At 38.2% G+C, this 25,872-nt stretch overlaps 1 protein-coding gene and 1 long non-coding RNA gene across 3 annotated transcripts in view; one reads left to right on the top strand and one right to left on the bottom strand.

The window, feature by feature from the left end:
* Positions 1–19,834, top strand: part of aqr (aquarius intron-binding spliceosomal factor) — a 39,181-nt gene extending 19,347 nt beyond the window's left edge. The window contains exons 26-36 of one of the 2 annotated variants that reach the window (XM_017417838.3): positions 2,387–2,522; positions 3,866–4,075; positions 6,175–6,312; positions 6,400–6,471; positions 6,724–6,911; positions 7,033–7,204; positions 10,623–10,793; positions 15,094–15,179; positions 17,937–18,111; positions 19,016–19,120; positions 19,465–19,834. In XM_017417838.3, coding sequence (XP_017273327.1) covers positions 2,387–2,522; positions 3,866–4,075; positions 6,175–6,312; positions 6,400–6,471; positions 6,724–6,911; positions 7,033–7,204; positions 10,623–10,793; positions 15,094–15,179; positions 17,937–18,111; positions 19,016–19,120; positions 19,465–19,692 — 1,681 coding nt within the window. In that variant the 3' untranslated portion in view covers positions 19,693–19,834. Of the gene's footprint in view, positions 1–2,386; positions 2,523–3,865; positions 4,076–6,174; positions 6,313–6,399; positions 6,472–6,723; positions 6,912–7,032; positions 7,205–10,622; positions 10,794–15,093; positions 15,180–17,936; positions 18,112–19,015; positions 19,121–19,461 lie in introns of both variants that reach the window. The other variant, XM_017417829.3, reaches the window with a different exon arrangement.
* LOC119617417 lies at positions 12,929–20,610 on the bottom strand. The gene is made up of 2 exons (XR_005233661.1): positions 20,410–20,610; positions 12,929–14,245 (listed from the first exon to the last, which is right to left on the bottom strand). It is a non-coding gene; the product is annotated as an uncharacterized LOC119617417 (long non-coding RNA).
* Between the last annotated feature and the right edge of the window lie 5,262 nt (positions 20,611–25,872).

The following is a 25,872-nucleotide window of genomic DNA, read 5'->3' as shown; positions in this document are numbered from 1 at the left end:
CTGAACAAACAGAAAGCACATGTGCAAACTCAGATGTTTCGTGTGATGGTGCATTCAGCTGATAAGCAGGCTGAATGTCCTTCACTTACGAAAACACCATGTACTTAATGAGCCTAAACCCGCACAGTGACAAGGTTCCTCAATACTCTCGTGTGGCATACCATGGACCTTGTTAGTCTTCATAAGGTGCTACTAAATTCTCTGACCTTTCCTTTAGTGATGGGCATATGTCCCTGCAGCACTCATTAACAGTCTGTCTGGTTAACTCGTACATTACTACCCAGGACTGCAGGAACTAATCCACTTATACAGTTCACTAATATTGCCAGACTAGACTGAGTAATCATCACATTTGTCATCTAACCGTTTAAGTTTGTCTCATTTTATCAAATTTATTCTTGAGTTCTTGTTGAATCTGTGGATGACAAAAGTAGTTTAATTCTACCATTCAACTACTATCTTGTGTAAATGTTACACAAAATTGTTAAGGTCAGTTGTTACAAGTCAAACAAGAAAATAAGAGTTGTATTGTTGTCAATTTCTTACTTCATGGATGCACAAAATTCTTCAAGATAATTAAATAAATAAATGCAAAATTGATTACATGAATAAATGCACAAATCGTTTCAGAAGCATTAAAATGTTTATTAAGCTCAGGTGATGAACAGCAGTCAGTGAGATTGCCTAGTTTGCTTTAAATGTCAATAAAATTAAACCACATATTGTTCCTTTCATGTATTTTAAGGATCACATGAAAACACAGTTCTGCTTTTTTGTAGAACCTGTTGCAGGACAGAACAGACAAGAATCTCAAAAGTCCTGTTAAAGAAGCCCCAGTGGTTTGCAGCTCTCTTTTTATGTGTGTGTGTGGGTGTGGGTGTGTAAAATGCCTTTAAAGAACAGTGACTTAAGTTTTTGCTTCATAGGCACTGTGAAATAGGCAAAGATGCATTATAAGCACTCCATGACAGGATACCCCAAACATTTACAGCTCAACATGACTACAACTATATTTAACTTCTCAGTGAATGAATTAGTCAGAACATTTTTTTTTCTTTTGCAAACAGAGTTTCTAAGCTGGATGCCGAATATAAATAACTCTGTCACTGAATATTAATATGCTGTTACTATTTAAAGTGTCCTTACAGGCTTCATTGTAAATCACAGAGCCAGGCACACTCTGTAGCTCATAGTATTACTTCTAAAGGAAAGTGGGAATGTCTATATATTTCTCATTTGCTGTACTCTTTGTTTGACTGCTGCCGAATGTAAGTGCATGACTGATGTATGAACAGTGTTGTGTGCAAATGGGGTATTCACATGAAAGCAGTCTCTTGCATTCTTAAATTATGCAGCAATGCAGACATGAAAGAAAGAGCTATAGTGTGCTGTTTTCACCATGTTCCCCCTGCTTTGTTGCCTCATAACAACATGCAGACTCCACACTTCTTCCACCCCACTGACACCAGCTAAAGCTAGAGGGTTTTAATTAACGCTTTATATGAGGTAAAAAAATGGATAGCAGAGCTACACAGAGTGCCGAACAAAGAGGGAGGCTACAACCTCATTGAAAAACGGTGTGAAAAAATGGTAAATCTTTTCGGTTGTATTGAGATTTTTAAAGTAAGATGTTGGTGAAAGCATGGCAGCTGTGTTTATTTTTAGTTTAAAAAATAAAAACGTGTCAAGAATGATTCAGAATGTCACTTTGGTATCAGGTTAAAATTAATCATGCTGCCCTTCATTCAGGTTTTAAGCACAAGTGTGCTTTTGGTGCAGGTCTTTACACCATTGACATTCTACCCAAAATATTTTGTCACCTCATTTAGGTTTTGTGTGGTGTCTAAATGCACATCAGTTTGAGAGCAACGTTGATTTCCATGTTTTTATTTAATTCTGGCCAGTCTGAGCAGCATGATCCCCTTTGAGTCATCTGCTGACTGAGGATCTCTGAAAAGGGTCTAAAAATAGTGCTCACCTCTAATATTACCCCATGACCCTGCCTACTTCCTGTGTCTTTGTTGTCTCTTTGCATCTCAGGATTGTTCAGCTGCACAAAAAGATGCAAAAAAAGAACCAAAACAAAACAGTGGATTTAACACAGTTTTTCCTGTGAACATATATTCACAAAGTCAAGTTAAAAACAAAAAAAGTAAAGGCAGGGCTCATCCTAATCGTTATTTGTTTATTATAAGATCATCAGTGTTTGTATACTATTTGAGTATATTACAAAATATTTACCATTTATGTTTTTACACACGTCTTACCCTATCTGTGTATCAAAACCTGTGATATTTGTGAGAATTGATGAGATATTTTTGGGTTTGTTTGTGGGTTTTTTTCCATTATAAGATTAACTTTTGACTAACAATTGTGTTGTCCACAGATATGGGAGGGTCAACTATGTCTTAGCTAGAAGGCTGGAGCTTCTCAAAGAGGTGGGAAGGTTACAGGAGAGCTTGGATGTTCCTGGAGATGTGTCATACACCTGTGAGACTGCCGGACACTTCTACCTGTATCAGGTAAACACACAACTGCACATGTGTTCAATTTTTGTTAAAGGTGGAGAAAAAACATTGTAAAATTGAATTTGGATACAATGTTTTGTTGCTACTGTTTTGTTTGTTTTGTATAAGTGCATGGTTTTTAACATGCAACTAAAAGTAACTTTTTTTATTGCGCACAGATTTAGACAAAGCTTTCACAAGTCCAAATGTTTGTTTTTATTTCTCTTGCAGTCAAATACTTCTCTCCATTTTCTTATTAACCAGCTCAATATTTTTGAAATTTGCGTTGGGATTTTAGTATTGATTTCCAGAGCAAGACAGTTACAGGGACTCCGGAGGGATTTTACAGAAATTATTACAATGGATTTCTGAAGTGTTTGTTTCTTCAGACTGGAGTTCCTGTTTTTCAAAGTCATTGAGCTTTTTGCAGAAAGTAGCTTTGGTGGAGCATCCTTGCTCCTTGCTTTATTCCTATTGCTTCATTATTACTTGACCCCAGAGTCCAAGAAAAAGGCCACTTCAGACAGTTAGTTTTATTTGCATTAATTTGCTTCTAAAAGAAACGTTTCATTGAAAAGGTGTTTTTTCATTGGTAGCTTATATTGATCATATTGATTAATTTTATGATTCTGAAAAGATACAGCTGTCATTTATAGTCTCATAAAAATTCATATCAAAATTTCATTTAAAAGGTGTCATGAAGATGGTCATAGTTGTGCTTGTAGTTGAAGCTGTGTTAGTATGAAGCCATGTTAGTTATTACCTGTGTTTAGTATTAATGTTAATTCTAAACTTATTCTATATTTCATGTCTCATCTAATACTGTTCTGTATTAATTAGTTAATTTAGAGAGACACAACTTTCTGTGTTTGGATTTCTTTATCTTTTAAGGTTTTTTAAAGACGTAGGCTGTTTGGTTGAATCTGATTTATTAGTTACTCAGCAGGAGCACCTTTAACATCAATGCTACCTGTTACCATTTTTTTAGTTGTATATAATGTTTGTTTGTTTTTTACTAAAATGATTATAGAAAGAAATGTAAGTTGCAGAAATCTGCATTTATGGTAGACGATCAGATGGACACAAACTAAGTGGGGGCTTGTGCATTGTCAATCAATAGAAACAAGATGAATAATTTTTGTTAAGTAGTTAGTTAAGCTAATAATGCCTGCCAAATTTAAGCTGTTAGAAAACGGATATTTATTTGATTGATCGATTGATCGAAAAGCTTGTTAGTACTTGAGAGGTGACACAAAGATAGAGCCTAGAAGTTAAGGACAGGAATTAATTTCTGGAACTCCTTCAAATACTCCTCACTGACATCTTTGTATTGTATGCGTTTTTTATTCCTACTATAGGTGATGTCTCGCTGGGAGGAGTACATGAGCAAAGTGAAACCCAAACAGGGCAAGAACGTGGAAGTGGAGGCTGTTGCTGCACACTTTCCCTTCCCCAAGTACTTTTCCAACGCACCCCAGCCTGTGTTCAAAGGCCGATCGTTCGAAGAGGACATGGACATAGCAGAGGGCTGCTATCGCCACATCAAGAAAATATTCACACAGCTGGAGGTAAGTCCGTTAGCCATATACAGAGACCAAGGAAATGTAAAAGCATTTATAGAGCACAGATCATCACTGCATGTAGATATGGGACACACTTTTTAGCCTCTTATTCTTTTTGCTTAAGTAGAGTTTTGCCAGCTGCAGTGAATTTTTCTCCCAACTATGTGCCAGCTGTGAGTCCAGATGTTGCACTTTTTCTAATGCACAATAGTGTTGTGCATTACTTATGCTTGTTTAGGCACCGTCTCTGATTTTTCTTAGGGCTGTCTGAAATCTCCTCATCACTTTAGCAATTATTTAATAAGAAGTATTTAACAGTAGTTTTGTTGTACACCTGTAATGGTTCTTGATAACCCATTTGGAAAAATAACCATGAAAACAAAATTCTCTAGTCTTTTTTTCCTTCTCTCCTCACTCATTTTCACACTATTTCACACTTGCACACATCTGAGTATGTGTTATGATTCCTCCTCAGCTCATCAGCCATGTCTGTAAGGATAACAAAAACATTTCTGATTTATAGGAACACCGAAATGGTCTCCAAAAAGCAATAAAGAAAGTTATTGGTTGGAGGTGATATCTCGACATGTGTGGTGACCTTGATTTATCTGGCTGGCCCCTGTATCACTGCATCACAGCACCTCCTCCCTCCTCCCTCCTCCCTCAGCCTCACCCATGCTGCAGTAAAATCTGCTCACCCATTAAGAGATGCTGCTGTACGTGGTGCAAGGTAGCAAAAGCAACATCCTGCTGCGCTTGCTGATCTGTCTACCTTTCAAATGGGAAAGCAGTTTTGAATAAGCTGTCATAAGAATATTCTGAGAATATATTGCCAGCCAGCCACACAGAAAGTTTATTTTGGATTTGTGTGCATGTGTCCTCCTCTGCAGGTCCATCAGATGTTAACAGCTTCTTATTTTTTTGTCTTTTCTTTCACTTGACATTTTCTGTGAATGTTTGCCATCTTCATTCACTCTGGGGCCACGGGGGTTAAAAATAGACCGCATTAATGTTTCATGTTTGATCGGTTTAATATTAATGCTAAAATAGTAACACATTAAATATTTAAACCCCAGTGCTGTCCGAGTCTAGCTCTCCCTTCCCCTCGTTTCTTCTTTCTCTGTACAGATAGTGGGGCAAGTCGGGGAAAAGAAGCCCATATTTTCCTCCTAGTGTTTCACCCCACAGTCTGCTGAAAAAACTGATTTGTATTTTGGGCAAAACTTTTCCTGGCATGGCCACCATAGTAGAAGTTATATAATAACGTCTGTCCCAAAGGTGCTCCTCGTGTTACACTAATTCACCAACAAATTACTTTGAGTATACGCTTCCACAGAGGAACTGTTCGGTGTCTTTATCACTGCACCACAACAAAATATGAGACTCACTTATGACAGATTAAAGCAGGGATTATTTGCCTAAATTAAAGCCACAGTATTTTGTGATATCCTTAGACTTGATTTAGACTTGCTCCATGGACTGTTTCATGATGGCATGTTGGCACAGTCATATCATGCAGCTGCAGGTCAGCAGTTTATTTTTAATAAAACATTTTTGCTTGCTCTTCCAACTACTTGCCCTGTAGTAATTAAAGAGACTGTGATAGTGGTCCTTATATTATGCCAAAAGCTTCCAGGCACAAAGACATAAAATATAAGTGCACAGAAGTTCTTAAAGAAATATTTATCCTTTCTGACTGAATGGATTTTTGGCATTTCTTGTTTTGTCAGTCAGTCTTGTCTGGTTGTAGGGGAAGATCTGGTAAAGTGTTTTCTTTCTCCTTTGAGGCATTTTAGAAGGTGAACATTAGTGTCAGTTTGAGATATTAGAGTATTCAGATTAATGATGAGCCTCTGTGTCCCATAATGTAATTGCTATCTTTTCAGAATATTGAAGTGTGTGATTTGTATTACCCTAATAATGTTGTCCATCATTGTTTCACGGAAACCATTCGTCATATTTCCATTGCCATTTCAGCAGTGTGCAAAAATACAACAAATTAACAATTATGGGAATCAGTATCGTCCACCTTAACTTTGTATGATGATTTTTGCTAGTATATTCCAATTCCTGCATTTTACCACCTGACTCTTCTTCTCTATCAGGAGTTTAGGGCATTTGAGCTGCTGAGGAGTGGACTGGACCGCTCCAAGTATCTGCTGGTGAAGGAGGCCAAAATCATTGCCATGACCTGCACACATGCTGCACTCAAACGTCATGACCTGGTGGAGCTAGGTTTTAAGGTAGACTTCTCTCATTTTATGAGTACTTGAGAATTTTGTGTATTCCCAGTATTTCAGATCTTTAAATCAACACCATTTTCTTTTTAGTATGACAACATCCTGATGGAAGAAGCAGCACAGATTCTCGAGATTGAGACCTTCATCCCTCTGTTGTTACAGGTAGCTCTTTCCAGAAAAAAGGTTTTACAAAATGACATGAATGATTCAATAGAAGTAAATATGGTTGGACAGTGTTTTATTAGAAGTACAAATCAGCATCTTCAAATATTTTACTTCTACAGGTACATTGTGTTATTTATAATACATATGAAGTACAAATTTACTCATGTTTTTTGTTGAATTCATTTCCACAGAATTGATATTTGCGTAACAAGACTTCTCACCTCCAGTTGTATTTTCTACCATCTTTAGAACCCAGAGGATGGCTACAGCCGACTAAAGCGTTGGATCATGATTGGAGACCACCACCAGCTGCCTCCAGTCATCAAGAACATGGCGTTCCAGAAGTACTCCAACATGGAGCAGTCTCTCTTCACCCGATTTGTGCGCCTTGGTGTGCCTACTATAGATTTGGATGCACAGGGTCGTGCACGTGCAAGGTGAGTCTCCAGAAAAGAACATAATGTTAGATTCAGTTTTGATGGACTTAATTTTAAATTGGCTAGTCCTGCACTGAGATGTTATACAGTAAAAACGTTTGTCTGGTTCTCCTTTCTGCAGCCTTTGTAATCTTTACAACTGGCGCTACAAACATCTGGGTAACCTACCTCATGTCCAGCAGCTCCCTGAGTTCCAGGTGCCCAACCCAGGCCTGACTTTTGACTTTCAGCTCATTAATGTGGAGGACTTCAATGGGGTGGGAGAATCTGAACCCAACCCTTACTTTTACCAGGTCAGTAGTACAACACGTGAACTATACATACACAATGTCGAATATTTGTACAAATAAGGTAGTTGTTAAACTTTATTACTTTTGGGCTGTTGTCTCCGCACATCAACAGTTATGTCTCAAAATTAAGTAAAATATAAAAAATACAACAAAAACTAGTTATGTAGTTGTAGAACTTTAATAAGTTAACAACAAAGCAAAAATAAACAAATCACTTGTATACAAATTATGACAAACGGTGTATATACGTAATTATAATCACAATAAGACTGAATCTATGATGTATAACTGAAAAGAATGTGAATATGCTTCATGTTTGGTTTTTTAAATGAATTAGCCAAACTAGCCTCTCAAATTATCTCACAATCAATGCATCTATCGGCCCAATTTTACACAAATGTAATTTTCTCCAGCTTTTAAGTGTTATCAAATAACAGCAGATCAGGTAAACAAAGCCTTGAAAACATGCCTCAATCTCGTATCAGTTCACATAGCATCACTACATTTAATGTTTTCAGCTTCACTTTAGCCCCAGTGCTTTGAACAACTGAATTGTTAAAATCTTTTTATAATGTGAACAAGCTCATCTCTTACAATGTAAAACTGCTGACGTTGTCTCAGACTTTGCTTCTTTCTGTTGCCAAGCAACCAATATCACTTTTTATCACTTTCTTTGCTTTTTTATGTTTTTTATGTGCACTTTCCTAACATATCATTCATGACAGAGCAGGTACAAAGACCATGAGTTATTTTTTTTAGCATTTTTAAAGTTCTGAAAATAATCTAATGTAGTGGCAGTCAATGTGAGTTTGAAGTTAAATCATACTGTTACTCCAGCATAAAAGCTAATAACGTACAATAATGATACTAATATCTATGCAAGTTGCTTTTTCTAGTGAACAATAAATTCCTCATCTGAGTCAAGGGTCGGACTGACTTGAAGCATGTAAGGCTAAGTGTCTCCGATGTTTCCTTCTGGGCTGAACTCAGGGTTTTCATTGTAGCTTTTAAGTGCAGGAAATGTGGATGGGACACTTAATGCAATACCTTTTACCAGGTTAACCTAGGGCAAGAAGATACTGTGGGTTTGGCACAATAGAGATTTTATATGAGCAAAAAATTGTAGTTATTCAGTAACCCTTTTCAGAGGGTTTTATTATTTGCATTGAAAAAATTAAGCAAAATGTTAAATGTCCACACTCATCTAATGCCTTTTTAACCTCAAACTTCTGCAAAGCCTTTTACAATGTTTCTAATTCACACACACGCACACACGCCCTGTGTTTTCTGTTCAATATTTTACGCTCTTTTATAGTTTTTACTCAAACTGATAAGCATATTGTGGGCAGTGGGGAGGTTCAGTGTCTTGCCCAAGGACACTTTTACAAACTGCACGGGAGGATTGAATCTCTTATTCTCCAATTAGAAGACTTCTTTCTTTCCTACTTGGCCAAAGCCAAATGTGTGTTTCTCATAGTTGTTCCTAGTATAGCAGGTCTTGAAGACAGTGTGTGATTTGGGGCTTGGTTGACAGGGTATTTGACTTTTACACCACAGCAGCAGCCAAAAATCTTAAAATCTATGAATAACAACTGTCATATGTGACAGATGTATATTTTCTAAAACTACATGTTTTGTAGGAATAAAAAACCCAACGAGGCTCAATTTGACATGAAACTGGTCTTGTTCAAGTATTTTAAATTTAAAAAAAAAATTATTTTAGTGACCAATTATTTTATTTTTGCATCTCCAAAAACAATACAGCTACATTCAACCCTACATACACGCATCCCTGAAGCTCCTTATTATTCTTTAATCCAAACCATGTGCCCTTCTCAAGGCAGCAGGTCACATGAATTTCATCTCCATTTGCCCGTTGCCATTTTCAGGCTTCCCAAGGGAATTGCCAAGATTACTCTCACTGCCTGGCACACACGTACTCTCAAACTTTACTCTGAACCAGAGGGAACACGTTTGTGTCTGGTCATCTCACAGCTGAACAAACACTATGGCAACTCCTGCTGTTCTTGGCACTGTAACTGTGAACAAATCACAAACAAAATACACATGTGTGTCCACAGAGAGTCCAAAGGTCTGTTACTACTCCTTCACCTGCTAAAGCACTTTTCACATTAGGCCTCAGTGCACTAATAGTACTTCAGGGCTGTCAAACGGCTCATTAACAGTACGATACTTATCTAAATCCATTCCTTCTGCCATGTGGAAATTGCTTCTGTCAATCATTCATCAGCCAGTTCTTCTTCACATACTACGTTTTACACTGTATGAGAGGTGTCAGCAGTGAATTTACAGGTAGTCTAGATTTATGCCTCTTATTACTAGTACGGTACTGTATTTCTGTCTACATGGTGTTGTACAACCTTTTCTTTCTTCCCCTCCTGCTCACCCTGTCATCCTGTCTTTATGTTGTCTCAGACAAGCCACTTAGATTTGACCTTGTTTTTTGGATACTTCGTTCTCCATTAGATCTTTTTTTTTAGTTAAACATACACATGAGCTGAGCTATGGTGGAAATATCAGCCAGATGTCAGCTTATATTATTCCTCATGTATGTGGAAGATTTTCATGTTTGGGGTTTCTGTGTCAGGTTTCGCTCTGTGACCTAAATGGGAACAATCTTATTTTTTAAATGTATTTTAAATTTAAAAATGAAAGACAGTAACTCAGTTGTTTTCACTCCTGTGTCACTAAGTTACAGTATTCGTTGATGCTGTATTATGAGTTTGTATATAAACCTTAATTACATTTAGTCATAGCTCATATTTGCTGTCTTAAGTAAATTGTCTTTGGACAAGTATAGTATGATTTATTAAATATGTATTTTTGCCAATCGGTGGCAGGTAACAGGGGAAGAGGAACAAAGGCTGTCATTGTTTTTGATGTGTTGATTCCAGTGCAGCTGGAACAGGAACTGGTAATGAAGCTGCATAAATTACTAGCAAAGATGTGAGGCTGCAGTCCACATTTAATTGAAACTGAATGAATAATGCATGCTTCAGGCTTTTTATTTGTTTATTTATTTTGTCACTTGGAAAGTCAGAGAGTAATCTTGGGGCTGATATCCACAAAGCTGAATGTTTAGAAAGTTGATAAATGACTTTTACCAGTTACGGTCACTCACACTTGGAGAAAAACACTAAAGAGTTAGAGTCAAGAGACAATGATTATAGTGTATTAGTTATTAGTTGTGTAAATATGTGCACTTAATAAATTCTATACAATTTGGGGGGTTTATTGCTGCAGCACAGTTGTGCAGAATGTTGCATAATTTTCATTTATATTTCTGAAAATATAGTTCTGTTTTTCCATCTTTTGTATCATTTTAACAAATATGCTTTTCATTCTCTATGCTTTCATGTTGATGATCTAATGTAACACATTCCTTTGTTTTTCTGTGAAGAACCTGGCAGAGGCGGAGTACTGTGTGGCTCTCTACATGTACATGCGTCTGCTGGGCTACCCGTCTGAGCGTATCAGCATCCTGACCACCTATAACGGACAAAAACACCTGATCCGAGATGTCATCAACCAACGATGTGCTGGAAATCCGTACTTTGGACAGCCTAACAAGGTAAGAAGCAATTGGAAAAAACAGCTGTACACAAACATATTTTTTATAAACCCAATCTTTGTTGGTGGTATATAATAAGGCACAAAGCTAAACAAGTTTGTGTGTGATTCTGTGATATATTACTAGTATGCATCATTCAGTGGCATAACAACTTTATGAAAATTGAACAGTCTTTTTAGGAAAGTGGTTGAGGAACTAAATCCAGTCTGAGAGTAAAAGTAGTATCACTGACATGTCACATAGCTACAGTGTCATTACAGCCTGTGCTCTGCAAGGCTGAGCAGCCTTATCAGTGTTTAATTTTGTTTTTGGTAAATTTTTGGAACTTTCTAGATGTTTTCCAGCCAATTCCCTGATATTTCACAGCTCTGTAACAGGCTCCATATGTAAAACAACTTAATGATCATTATTTGGAAGGAATCCACAGTCCCAACAGGCATTTTTCACCTTATTTGTGTAGGATTTAGAATCTTTAGGTGGGAGCAAAAACAAGATACTAAATATGCAAAAAAGTTTCTTTACACCCCCAGATGTCAGCTGAAGTTCAACCTCTAATCCTCCTTTGCACCGAAGGAAAAAGAACTCTCAGCTCTCAATACTCTCAAGGCTTTTGGTGTTTCAGTTTCCCATGACCACTAATGCACACTTTTTTTTTAAAGTTTGTCCAATTTAAATACACTTGTCCATTTCTATTAACCATTTACTGTTTATATCTTTTTGTAATACATACATATTAAAATAAAACTTAGTGATTTCCTTTGGTAGCAGAAAGTGGAGTTTGTAGAAAGGTTCTGTTACAGGACAAAAAAAGTTTAAAAAACTACACAATGGTATAGCTGTATTAGATCACAGGACTGTTGGAACAGCTACAGGTCAGGAGACCAAATGGAGCACAATTTTTCTGACCTAAGCTATATTGCAAAAAAACCTCCTTAGACATGGTCCAACAGTTGTTTGGAAAACATTTTAAACTGAAAACTTTAAATATGAAACACAAAAAGGCCCAATAATAAGAAACAATAAATCAGAATAAAATTCTGCATTGCCTAAAAGAAGATGTGTAATTTAAAAAAGTCTTAAGTAAACCCATCTTCAAAATTTGTCTACATTATTTTACTTAATGTTTAAGAGAACTTTTAAACATTGACCTAATCTGCATTTAGAGGATTCTTTGTTTTTCTTATTTTCATTAATAGTCACTGAAAGATCAAAACCAGCAAAATATTTGTTTGTATTTTAGTTTTATCCAAAATTTTCTAATTTTTCTGTGACTCTCAGCCTCAAGCAGCCTATCTGGGCCTTTTGAAAACCCAGAAATGGGTAACACCTACTGTAAATGGATATAATCATCCAAAAACAGGATCCCACTGATTATTGTATTGTAACAGCTTTACTGATTACCTCTTAGTGTCTATATTTTGAGCTCTGCTGCCATATCTCCTTGTTTTCCCCTGAAGTATGTTCCCCGTTCTGACAAGGAGCCAGAAATTGTGCTTAGCCATCTAAAATGTCCTACATTGTTAAGACAAAGCATCATTCAGGGTGCGCACATCCTTAGTCAGTGTGCATGCCCAGTGACAAAGTGACAGGAGTGACAGGCTGCTGGATTTGCTGAAATGAAAGATAGCCAGTGAGGGAGCATGATGAAAAAGAAAGGGGGGCTCTTGTGGGAAAATGCTGAGCAGCTGAAAGGTCACACGCTGAGCACTGGGTCCACTGTGTTGTCTGACAATGTGTCACAATAGCTAAAACCAAGCAAATGTCAGCAGCCGGCTTACTTTTACTCTGATGACTTTAATTAGACACAAAAGAGAGAAGAGGAAGACCAGTTAGCACCAGTCGCAGTCTAAAACAACACACTGATTTCTAACGAAATGTCAAAACCTGCTACTGATAGCATGTTCACAGTTTAGGATTTGCTTCATAAATCCTTTTATGAAGTTCTTTTGAATTTCCCTTTTCTGAGGCTTAATTTTAAACCATTACAACTGTTTTCAGGTCAGAGACCATCAGTAGTTAGACTGAAACCTTTAATAAAAACACTTCTCACTAATCCATATAATATGTATCCTAACTACCTTATTTTTTTGCATGGTCACAAACTTTCTTAACAGGGATTAGGAGTTTATTTAATGACATGGAAGCTATGGTGACAAAAGTAGAAGGAATCGTCTGTCCTTTGCTAGAATTGTTTTTTTTTTTGACAGATAGTTCATAAGTGATGTGTAGACGTGACCCCACAACCAGTAAAACGTATTCCTGTCAATTCTTTAGTCTCTTTGCATGTCTTGTGAATAATTGAAATAGTCCAGCACTTTACAGAATTTCTGCAGATTCCAGGAAGTAATTACCACGAATAGGAATAGATTAACAACTATTGAAAAGCGACCCGTGTTTCTGACCATTAGAAGATGATTCTCTGTAAAATACCTCTGTTTGTTTCTTTATGCTTATAGAAGTGTGTGTGTCACATTGGCGCGACCTCTGTAATTCTCTCCCTGGAAGATTCCTCATAAATAACTAAACACCATGCAAAAAGCTGCACCTTAGGGAGACTGTCGATATGGGCTTCTGTGACTAAGGGCCAAAAATAACTACGTGTCAGAAGCACCTCTTGTCTTTTGTGTGCATGGACACATGCATGCAAATATATAATGGATGTTTGCTTGAACATACAGCCCACCATTCTTCATCCTGTTGTAAAACCAACATATTTTTTGCCTGTGGTGTTGCACCTGTTCTACATAGCATCAGGGAGGCATAAATAAATACCTCATTAGCCCCCATCGTTCACTCCTTCACACATTTACACACACGCTTCCCACATTCATTTCTATTTTTATTCCAGAGGGGGTTCTGTAGGGATTCCAGGTTACATTTAGAGTTCAGGAGGTAACCACAGCCACAGGATTATTTATTCAACGTGGCTCACTTCTGTGCAGGGTCGAGTAGTCCTGAGACTGTGCGGCTTCTTCATGGTAGTAGATGTCCTATTGATCTCTTCTAATGTGAGGATCCATAGAGGACACACTAAACTGTTTCTACTTGGCTTCGAGTTTATATGCGTTTTTCCTCGGGCCTTTTCTGTACTGTAGCATACCAAGTGGGGGTGAGGATGTTTATCCACCTCACAATTTGATTTAATTGCAATTCAGACTGCTGCAATGCAATTATAAAACTTAAACAACTGTCTTATTTTACAATGCCTAATATAGAGTGCACAATAACATATGTCAAAAGACCCTATTAATCACAGGCTGTTCACCAACAACTAGCATAGATGCTAAATGATCACTGAAACCATAGCAGAAAAGCTAATACGGTTAGCATTGTGTTCATCACTGCAATTTTATACACCTATTCAAACATTTTAAAGCCATTGCTTAAGATATTCATGTTATGATAACTTCAGTTACTTACAGACACATTCTTCAGGGTTCAGTCAAGGAAAGCTGAAAAAAACAAAAACTCAGCTTTACTATAACATTTCAACTACTGGAAGCTACAGTAAATCTACTACAATGAACGGCATCACACAGCAACTACTCTGACTGTCCTAATGTGGCAATATAGATTAATATTAACAAAATCCATGTTTGGCCTTTAAAAATCGATTCAGAATCTTCTAAGTCTGCCATACGGTGCATCTAAAAATAGATTTTATCTCCCTTCTCTAATGCCAAGAGAACATATGACTTGCAAAACATTTTATTGGAGAGCTTAAATGTTTGTTGCTTACATTCATCTGTTATGCTGAAGATTTTATAAGTCATGTTTGTAAGACAAGTTTCCATTTTAAAATTACTCCAAGCCTTGATTATGCAAACTATTACAGCACAGGCACGGCTGAATATACTTCCAAGCAGTGCAACATTTAATGGAAAAATACGTCTACCAGAAAGCCACTTCTCTAGCCTTTTCTTACCCTTTTATAATAACTTCTGATTGAGTCAAACAGCTTGGCCCTCCGGTACCCTGGGGCTGATTCTCAGGGGCCCTGCTAAGAGGCTAGTGGAGGCAAATGCCCTCTAAGCCGCATTAACGCTCCTGGCTGCCCATGTGGCCTTCAGCGATAACAGCAACACCAAAATGATGCAAACACCGCTGCTTATCTTTCCCCTCTCAAAAATAAACAAAAAAGGAAGAGAGACAAAGAACTTAAAGCGTCTATAAACACTTCAACTAAATCCCTCCACCTGTCGAAAACGCAAACACTCGTTTACTTGTACTTTTTAGCAGCTGAAGCTTAGTTAGCATATCTTTGATATTTGTTAAATAATGACTGTTTGTGTCTGTGCAGGTTACCACAGTGGACAGATTCCAGGGTCAGCAGAATGACTACATCATCCTCTCGCTGGTCCGAACCAAAGCTGTGGGACATCTAAGGTGATTATTTCAGTGCATGCCAAGCAGAAAACTGCACCTGATACAAACTAGCTCGAAGCTCCCTGCAGGAATTACTTGTATAAAAGGAACTATATCTAAGATAAACATCCTCCAGTGAAACAACACAGCAGAAATTTCAACACCTAACTCCCCTGGTACAGCTTCTCTCAGGAGAGTTCTTCTTGTCTCCAGATAAATTTTAACAGTATAAACAGACTCGCTGTGTTGCTGAATTTAAATGCAGACACAAGAAGGATAAAGGTGTTTCAGGACAGAAGCATGTCGTTCTTGCCTTAACAATAAAACAAGCTCAGGTTGTGATCAAAGGCAAACTTTACGGGTAACCAATTTGCCTCAGTAGATTTTATGTCTTTACAAGCTAAGAACAATTGCTTTTCAACCTTGCATATCTCTCCTTTTACTCTTCAGCTCCATCTCCTTATCTCACAGCTCTCTCTTCTCCCTCCTCTTTCTTCATTTCACTCAACTGCTTTATGGTCAAATAGCCTTTTCCACTTCTCAGCTGTCATGAACTCTCAATGAGCTCTTTGCACTTCATATCAACAGAGAGTTGAGACTGAACTCGTCCCCAGCACTTCACTGTGACATGCTGGGCAGCACTGTACATTAAATGCAGTTTGAATTGCACCGTTCACAGCTTTATTACAGCAGTGGGACAGCTCACAAATTGGAACTCCAGTGCAAATAAGGCACCCCCTTTATAGCCCAACCTTCAGCATGGATACTTCAGATAATATTTCTAGTTGTGGCATGAATGTCCCTAGTCTCCTCTTTGTATTATTCATTCATGTTTTTGTGCTACATCTGTTCAGTGCATAGGTGAAGTGGTTCTTGGCTATCTGCTCTCCTGGATCTTTTCTTATTTAACCAAAACTGTACCATTCAGATACAACATCTCTTCTTCCAGGGAGTCCTGGAAATGATGGCATAAATATGAACCAGCACAGAATATCAAAGCCCAGAAAACTTAGTTTTTCAGTCAGCTTCATACTATGGGTGCTAAGCCTCTTCATAGAAACACAATTTTCAGGTATTAATAGAATGTGGTTTTTATGTTTCCTTGTGAGAACATTTAAATCAAAGCTTAATGAAAGTTTTGTGTTTGTTGGCAGGACTGCCGGACTTTATCACATCTTATTGGCTAATAATGGATGAAATTATATTTTTGCTGCCTTGGCTATTAATATTAATTTGCTGCACTTTGAGTTGTCTGAAAATTAGGCTAACAGGAAACAGTAGTTGTAGATAAAGTATTAATCTAAATTAAACTTAAGGTCCCCATAATCTTCTCAGTTGTTGTGTTGCAGAGTAGTTGGTGATTGTGTCCTGCTTGCACACATCGTCATGGATGCTGTCACAGCAGCGTATCACATTTGGCCCGCTACACATCTGTTCATTACAAAGTAGATGCCAACAAAGAAATCATGCATTAGTGCTTCTTTCACCTTCCAAACAGATAAATATGGTCATTTTTTATAACTTTAAAATGTGACAGTTCTGAATACAGATCTCTTGGGAGTTTTTGTGCTGTATATTGCATCTTTCTCATACTGCGATCTGCTGCTGACTTTGTGAAGACTTTGCTTTCCCCCCTGGTCCCCCTTCTCTCCTTGTAGCAGTGTGCTGCCATGACAACCACAGGGGACGCAGCTCACCATATGATGAGCTGACCTTTGCTTTGACAGAAGAGGCATTCCCACTGATACACACTCCCATACGAGATCATACACTCTGACAGGGAAGCTCAGATCCAGACGAGCTGTGACATGTACACATTCAGATCTGGAAACACGCGCTCAGAAATGTCCACTGTGTCCCATTATTTCACAGCACAGCCCAGGTGGAGCCATGTCCACAGGCGATTCAGTTTTGTGATTGGTCTTCTACAGCTCTGTGTTCATTAGTGTTTATTTTCACAACTTTTAAAAAAATATTTCCAACTTCCTTTCACCATTTTGTCCTAAACATGCATACGTTGTCTCATTAATCTCCACCGTAAGCTCCTTCTCATACGCCTGCAGTGTTTTTTCTTGCATATTCATGAAACTCATCATGAATTCTGCAAGGTTTAAGCCTCTTAATCTCTTCATATACTACGTTTTTGACTAAGTCAGTAACTGAAATTAAGTTTGATACATATTTGCATATGCTGTCACACAAATGTGGTTGTTTGATATTCTGTCTCATTGTCTTCTACTGCTGCTCGAGTAAACAGACTTGTTGTAAACTGAATACATCTTTTACCTTACAAAAACAGTAGGTGTATATCTACAGTGAGCATGGTTATTTGTGCAGCTTTGAGTTTTGCTGTATAGATCAGATGTGTAAAGAAATATGGAGATTATGTTGCATTCCTTAGCAGTGGCAAAGAAAAACAAGCCAGGCTGGATTCTTTCTGAAATACACTTCTCCTTTTTTTTTGCCCTCTAAGAGAATTAACCTAAATCTAGCATTTCCTCCATTTTCTCACTTGTCTTTTTTCTTTTCTGCTTATCTTTGCCCTTCCTTTATTTCTGTGAGCTTTCATATTTGTCCCACTCACCTAGTCCTGCTTATCCTCCTGTAAACCTCCTGTCCTCCTACACTCCACTCCCTTTCTCCTTTTCATGTTTACTTTATCCTTTCACCACGATTCCAGTTTTTGTTTTTACACTGGATTTCTTCTTTTCAAATTTCACAGCTTCCTTCTCCTCCTACTCAAGTCTCTTTGAATTTTTTTTTCCCCTCCCTCCACAGGGATGTGAGGCGTCTGGTTGTAGCCATGTCAAGAGCCAGATTGGGTCTGTACATCTTTGCTCGAGTGTCACTGTTCCAGAACTGCTTCGAACTGACTCCTGCCTTCAACCAGCTCACTGCCAGACCTCTGCAGCTCCACATCCGACCACATGAGTACTACAACCAGGAACAAGCTGTATGTGGACACATTTTTATTATACTATTCCCTTTGCCTTCTTAGGAGCTACTAGAAAACCACTTTTTCATTTTGAATTGTCATCTCCAGCATTCTCTACAGGTCCTTTTCACGTACGGGAAACAAAAGCCTGACTATTATTAACCCCAAAGATCTAAAGACAATTCCTCTCTCCCACTTCAGCCTGACATGGCCTCTGTCTGGTCACTGTATTGTGGCAGGAGTCTAAAATACCCCACAGCTTCTGACACTTCCTCTGAATCTCGATTGGTCAGCCCCACGAGGGACAGCTCTTTTGGGCACACACATGCGTCCCCTGCTAAGCTTGTCCACTTAGAGTCAGTAAACATTTGCTGGTAACACGCAGATGCAGATTAAAAGGAAGGTTTTGTCTGACAACACTCGAAAAGAACTTCCATAAGCTATCTTTGAAGTTTTTCAAAGCTGTTAGAAGGTAGAATTAGGGAAACTGTAAATTAGTGTGTATGATCACACCTATAAAACATATATTTTACTTCAGAGAAACCATTAACAGTTAAATAGAGTAGTAAAGCTTTCGGTCTCACTGACTTTGACACAGGGCTGCTGTGAGCTTCACTCCTGTATTTATGAGGCAGCAGCTAAGCTGATAGAATATTCCTCTCTTATCACTCTTCAGTTTAGGCTGCAAAACTCTGTCTGCATACTAATAATATCAAATTACTGACTCTGCATCCTGCATTTGATTAGTGTGCGAGTAGCGAAAGCTGGAGGGGAAAATTTGCTTACAAATAACAAGCAGGTAGCAGCGGGCAGAGAATTTTTAATCTCCTCAAACATTTTGCCTCTATTAATACTAACCCAGGTGGTGCCTAAATGAATGATCTCTTACAGGAAAGACAGAATCTAATCTTCTTTCTTTCAGAGAGATGAACAGCCTGACCGTGTCGTGAAGGACATGCCAGAGATTGCAAACTTTGTCTACAGTATGTACATGCATATGATCCAGACCTCCCAGAAGTACAGACAGGTAAAAAGCTTTGATAACTATCATAATAGAACTAATACTGACCAAAGCTCAGAAATATCTAATTACATTTTACATCAAACCAAGACACTGACTGATGTCTGACAGTGGCTACAATTTCTGTTGTCACTTTTTAATTATTTTTAACTTCTATACTGTAAATAGAACAATGCTAAAATTAGGTTGTGCTTCTTAAGAATTAACAGGCCACAAACTATGCACGTTAAGTGAAGCTTGAGTGTTGTTGTGTGAGACTGAATTACTTCTGTGTGTATTTTTAAAATACACTAAAAACATTTTTTTTTCCCCTGTATGAACCGTTCTCTTTTCCTCTGGCTTCTCAGCAGCAGCAGAAACTGGCCCTGCCTCCACAACAAACCGAGACTGCAGACTCCCCAGCTGAGAAAGAAACCCCCATGGAGCAGGAAACCCCAGAAGGAGAGACGAGCTCTGTGCCAAACACAGAGAACACCAGTGAGAGAGAAGACCAGGATCCAGTTGACCACACAAAGATGCCAGAGCATCCAGGCAGAGACAGCGACAGCAATGATGACGACAATGCAGAGGAGCAATAAAGCATCTTTTAGCAGACTGTTATTAAGGGGCAGAAAAAAGTAGTGTCGTCAGTAATTTTGAATCTGTTTTCTACTAAATGGAAGTTTTTTTTTTATTTTTATAACATCTGATTGTGACAATTAAAAACTTTATAAAAAAACATTTTCAGCTGCATGTTTACTTATTCATCTACCAGAGCTGATAATTCACTTTGTCTCACACTCTAACAAAGCCGACAATCAACATGACAACACTTCACTGAAATCTCCTTGTTATGATAGTCCCATTCATTCATCAGTTTCCTCTAGAGTAAGCTCAACTGCAATCTGATTGGCTCAACCTATACCGACAATACGAACTGCAACTAAGCTGCATTTGTAGGTCAGTCGCTTCACGCAAGAGCCAGTGTGCAAGCTGGGGGATTTCAACCTGCCCTCTGGAAATACACTCACTCAACCAGCAACAATAAATCCTCAACCATTCTTGTGTTTGTGAGCAGCACTGACGGCACCATGGGCCGTGGATATTAGGGATGAGATTTGCTGACTACGTTTAAGAAACAAAACTTAATATTTGTAATAACACCAAAAGACAAAGCTTTAAGTAGGAGTTGGTAATTTAAACATAATTGAATTAACATTAAGAGGTTAACGCAGTCGACAACGCTGGAGGCTAAAACACAGACTGGAAATTTATTCATTATCATGCACCAGAGGTTGGTGGTTGTTACATCTTACCTCAGGCTGGTAGAGCAGGTCAGCTGCACAGCTGCTTGTGTCTGGGCCGGTTGAAAAAGCTGATGGAGACCCATATGTTGGTGTACGTGGAGAGATGATCAGTGGACTGTGAAGCCATGAAATGTCTGCTTTCCCTCCATATTGACTAAGTACAGGGCACCATGGGTAAATGTCCACAGGAGTGTTCTGGAGCAGTGGGTTGTGCTTTCTGTCATCTGAGGAAAGGATAATAATGACAGGTCAGATTAGGCATCATACATGAATAACTGACTAACATTTTTACTTACACCCACCAAGTGATAGTTTTTAAATAATATCTTACTTCTAGGTCCACTTTTGAACCTCTGTTTTAAAACGTTCAGCTATGACCAGATCGATAAGCTAATGGTCTAAGCACGACAAGATCAAAACACACTGCTGCCATCTTCAAACAACTCCAATCTCAAATATTTCTTATAGGTTTATGCAGACACTGTTCAATCAACCGTTACACCGCCATCAACTTAGCAGTATTCAGTTATTTACAGAGAACTCTGACTAATAGCAAGTGCACTCTATTTCTCCAAAATGAGGTTATTCAAAGAGCTATCTACAGCAGGTAAGATGTTAACTGTCTGTAACCCTTCCACTTAATCCCACTTCAAAAGATCTAAGATGCCACGTTAATGATCATGCATAATTTACACTGCAATTGAAAATGTCAGCAGTTGCACAAAGTTTGTGTTAAGTCTCAACACAAGTGTCCCAAATATTCAACCACAGCAACAGATGGTCTGAAATCTCATGACACTAACATACTTTTCCCCGAGTCACATGAATGCCTGCATTGTGCAATACTTCCCTCCGTCAGGACTTCCCATTAGCAGTTTTCTCCCTGCTGGCCTCATGACAGTTCAGCTGCTGGTGCTCCTTATTGGAGTAAATTAGAGCTAACTGGTGGGAAGTGGCCACTGCTCACAAACATCATCTCTGGAAGTCTGCAGCAGGATCTGGGAGACTTGGGTACGAGTGAGAAGAAAACCAGAGGCTCACTTCCTCCAGAGGTTTTTACAACTGAAGGTGAACATGTCTTTTATACTCACAGGACAGGTATACAAAAGGTTTATTGTCGCTTGGCAAAGTTCTGATTTCTAACATTTGCTAAGCGCGAAGAAGTTACAAACTAACTGCATGCAGTAAAACTTCTAATTTAAAATGCATTTAACTCTTTCTTTTGCAAATTTACGGAAGGAATTTTAAAAAGAAGGCACTTAAATCATAGAAAAGTTTAAAAAAAAACTAAGGCAGACTGTTTTGAGCAATGATTCTTATTGTGTGTGTCTTTCCACTTTTAATGTGGAGACATTTACCAAGAGCACGAGATCCATCATGAGACGTGCTCATGTAGAATGTTTAATTTATTGCCCAACCCTACGTGACAGCAGTGTCACAACAGGAAACTACATACTACACCGAGTTAAGGCAGCAGTGGCTGGAGGCGAGGATCTGACCATTATGTCTTAAAGATTTAACAAGCCTAACAAATCAGTCTGACGGCACACAATACTTTCACACTCATAAAACCATCAGTTCTACTATCTTAACTTCAAGGCTGGGCCTCAGGGGCAGATTTTACTGGTGGATTTTGTCACAGAAAATATTTAAAGTCATACTCCTTCTCACTAACATAGCATTTTGTGGTAAAAATACTGTGTTATACGAAACATTAAGACTCTGGACAGCAGAAAAAAGGGAACAAGCTCAGGATAACAGCAGGATAGTCAGACTCCTGGCTGCTGTTTATCTGTGTTGACAGTTATGCTTATTACAAAAGTTTGCCATGATCTTTGCTGATCTGCTATTAGTGAGTGACTCATGTGACAGTCTTCAACACCGTGTCATTCAGCGGTCAGTTGACCTCAGCAGGCAGAGAGGCCTGCTGGTTATCGCTTGAAGTTGCCAGGCTTTATAAAGACAACTGCCTAATCTTGACAAGCACTTCGAGATCATCAACAGTTTTCATCTCAATCTGATAATCTTCCATCATGACAGAAGCATTGCAGCTGCCAGAAAGCTCTCATGTGCAATCTAAAGTGCCCCATCATAGCTGTTTATCAGATCAACTGACGCATTTGGCTTTGCAAAACATCTCCATTTTGGCTCAATTATCAGCCGTTCTAATTGTTTTGTCTTTCCTTCAGAACAGGATGGCCAGTTGCGGTTCGTGTTTCTGGTGCATCGTATGGCTGGTGATCCTGCTGTGCATTGGCTGGCCTCTCGCCATCACCTTAGGGGGTCTCTACGGCCTCATCAGTCCCCTCACCACATGCCTCGGCCTGGACCGACTGTCCGACTTGCTCCTGGAGGGGGCCAACATTGGTCGAACCTGTGCTAACAACATGAGACACGGCAAGCCCTTGTGTTGAGGTGATCACGAGCAGATAAAGGCAGCATTATTGTCTCTCTGTGGAGACAAGGCTTCTCCTTGAGGAGAACTGATCACATCTGTTTTGTGTAGAGATGACTGGCATTCAATGCATGATAACCTTTCTTCCAGCCTATGAAACATAAGGGTCTAAAAGGTCTGAAAAATTGATTCCACCCCTACTGTAACATGTCATTAACTCTGATTTTAAATTTGCATAGGTTTTTCATTTATAGTCTGTGTTTTCTGTTTAAATGATGGGGACACTGCGTGCAGAAGATAAGCGCAAAAATACAAAATTGACAATAGAAATGTTTAGACTTGTAAATGTCTGTGCTTAAACTTATAATGCGATTAAAACTGCTTTGAACTCGTCCTCTGTGTTTGTGGTCCGACTTCTTGTAGGCACTGTTAAGTTTGGAAATTTATGTCCATAAAACCAGAGGTGAAAGCAAAAGGAAAGATAAACAAAGTTGCTTATACAAACATGTTTCATACGCTAATTTTGTTTACTGAATGTGTCATATTTCAGGTTGCATGGGATTTACCCCCAGTAGATTATGCTGAAGTCAAGGCAACCACAGGTCATGCCAAGTTTAAGACTTATATTACGTAATTTCACATAATAACTGGATTTGGAGAATGATTATTGTGCTAATTTAAATTTTCATAGCTTTATTCTGTGTGTCTTGAAACAACTTAGGTCTAAAATGTGTTGTTTTAGATAAGGGCTCTGTAAGACCATCTAAAAAAATCCTATCTGCTCTTATTAGTTAACATATTAATTGAAAATATGAGTCCAAGAGTTGCTTAGGGTGGGAGTGAGATGACCTGGAAGTATCCAAGGGGCAGCCACAAGAAAAGCTGTTGGATTTTCAAAAATGTTAAGAAAAGTAGCATCAAAGTTTCCTTCATTAAGACAAGAAGAAAACATATGTATATTATATCAGTAAAATAGGATCATTTACAATATTAGTCCATAGAGAATGGTATTTCAAGCAAGCAAGGAAAAGTCACAAAACAGGAGTTAGTTATTGGATTCTCATTGCAGTTCAGTTGTCTGTAACATCTTGCAATTTTCTTCTATCACCTTTTCTTAACCTTGTGTCATTTCAAGGAGTTTATTAAAAGAGATGGAAGGTAGATTTTCTTTTTACCATTTGACCAGACTTCAAGTTGGTTGTTGGCCCTTAGTTTTGAACGTGCCAAAAAGACTCCAAGACAGCGTTAAATGAATGCGTTTCATGCTGATGACATTAGATAACTACAGATTAGCTACGCTCTACACTCTAGAGCATTTCAGGAAGTCCTAGAGCGATGTCTCTGACAGAGAAAACAACTTTGTGTTGACTTGACGTTTTGCAAGTTCAATAATCTTAAGCAAAAGTTAAAAAGTGGTAAAGCGCATCTGAGGAAAAGGCAAACTTAAAAAGAATATTATAATTTTTTTCAAACATCATCAGAGCTGTAAAACAGTTTGGAAATTTAAAAGGTTGTGTTTCTTTTAACAGTAGACTGAAAAGGACATTTAAGGCAAAGGGGGAAGGAAAAATTGTAATTTTATGAGTTAAACCGCAAGATTGCAATTTAGTTTGGCAACTAGACAGCAAACTTTCTAGCAAAATGAGAAGCATACCAAGTCTTGAGACTTATAAATAAAATATCTTCCAAGCAAACCTTATAAATATCTTTTTCTATAAGGAGATACTTATTATTCCCTTTAAGACTGTAACTTTCTGTGAGCTTTACAGCGAAAATGTTACAAAGGTTTAAAAAATTCTGTCTGAAGGTTTCGGAACAATTCTCTAGCTTCTACTCTTTGATAATTCAAAGGTTACCATCTGAATGAGAAACTAAAGCATTCTGACAAAAATAATACAGATTAAATAGTTTTAAAATAATTCAGATTTTTTGAACCAATTGAGCTTTGAAAACCAACATCCAGAGAAATGGCTTTAAGCTTAGAACCTTTAGCGTCAAGAAAGTTTGTTCATCAAATATGGCTTGTGAGATCTGATAATTAGATGATGCACCTCAATTTTGCACAAAGAAAGAAAGAAAATGAAAAAATATATAAAGCACAAGAAAATGGGTTCGAGAATTTATATATAAAAGATGAATTCAGAATTTAGTTTCTTCTCTGCCACTTCAAAACAAAAGCCATCTCAGGCCCGAGGCAAAATACATAAGCTCAAATTATGAATCTAATTTAGTCTAAAACAAATCCAAATTGAAATCCAATTCTATCCAATATTACTACAGTACAGTCACATTCAGTACATTGTGGAGGAGTGAGAAAGACGACACAGGAGATAGGTGCGATCACCAGGTTTACTCAGCTCTAACTGCCTGCCAGTACAAATGTTGAATCTAACGGTAAAAACAGTAACGGTGACAGTGTGATGTAAGCACCAAACAACAACATACAGTAACGTGATGTCACAGTAAGTGATGGTAAGCACTAAACAAATAATATTTTAAATGAAAACAACATGCCAACAGGGTGTGAGTGGAATCCCCAATGTGGTCCGCCACAACATCATAAAATGTCAATAAGTAAAAAAAAAGAAAAAAAAAGTTGTCCATCTAAGGAAACCCACAGATCTCATCAAATCTTCACTTTTGTGCAATCTCCCATCCTGAGCAGCACGTTGGCGACAGTGGAAAGGAATAATTCCCTTTTAACAGGAAGAAACCACCAGAACCAGAACCAGGCTCAGGATGGGCAGCCATCTGCCTGAACCGGCTGGGGTTTGAGACACAGGAAAGAGACGGAGAAACATGAAGCGAGAGTAGCAGCAGAGTGAAGAAATGTGGTCAGTTTGTCCTTCCAGCAGTCTGAGCCTATAGCAGCAGAACTAAGGGAGAGCTCAGGAAACCCAAACCAACCCTAACTATAGGATTTATCAGAAAGGAAAGTCTTAATCCTCGTCTTAAAAGTAAACAGGAAGTCAGCCTCACAGACAGAAACTGGAAGTTGGTTCCACAAGAACTGAAAGCTCTGCCTCCTGAGCTACTTTTAGAAACTCTAGGAACCAGAAGTAAACCTGCAGTCTGAG

This window comes from Kryptolebias marmoratus, linkage group LG10, assembly GCF_001649575.2.
Source record: "Kryptolebias marmoratus isolate JLee-2015 linkage group LG10, ASM164957v2, whole genome shotgun sequence".
NCBI lineage: Eukaryota > Metazoa > Chordata > Actinopteri > Cyprinodontiformes > Rivulidae > Kryptolebias > Kryptolebias marmoratus.
Note: the sequence above shows the minus strand (reverse complement) of the source record. Positions and strands in the feature narration are given on the sequence as shown.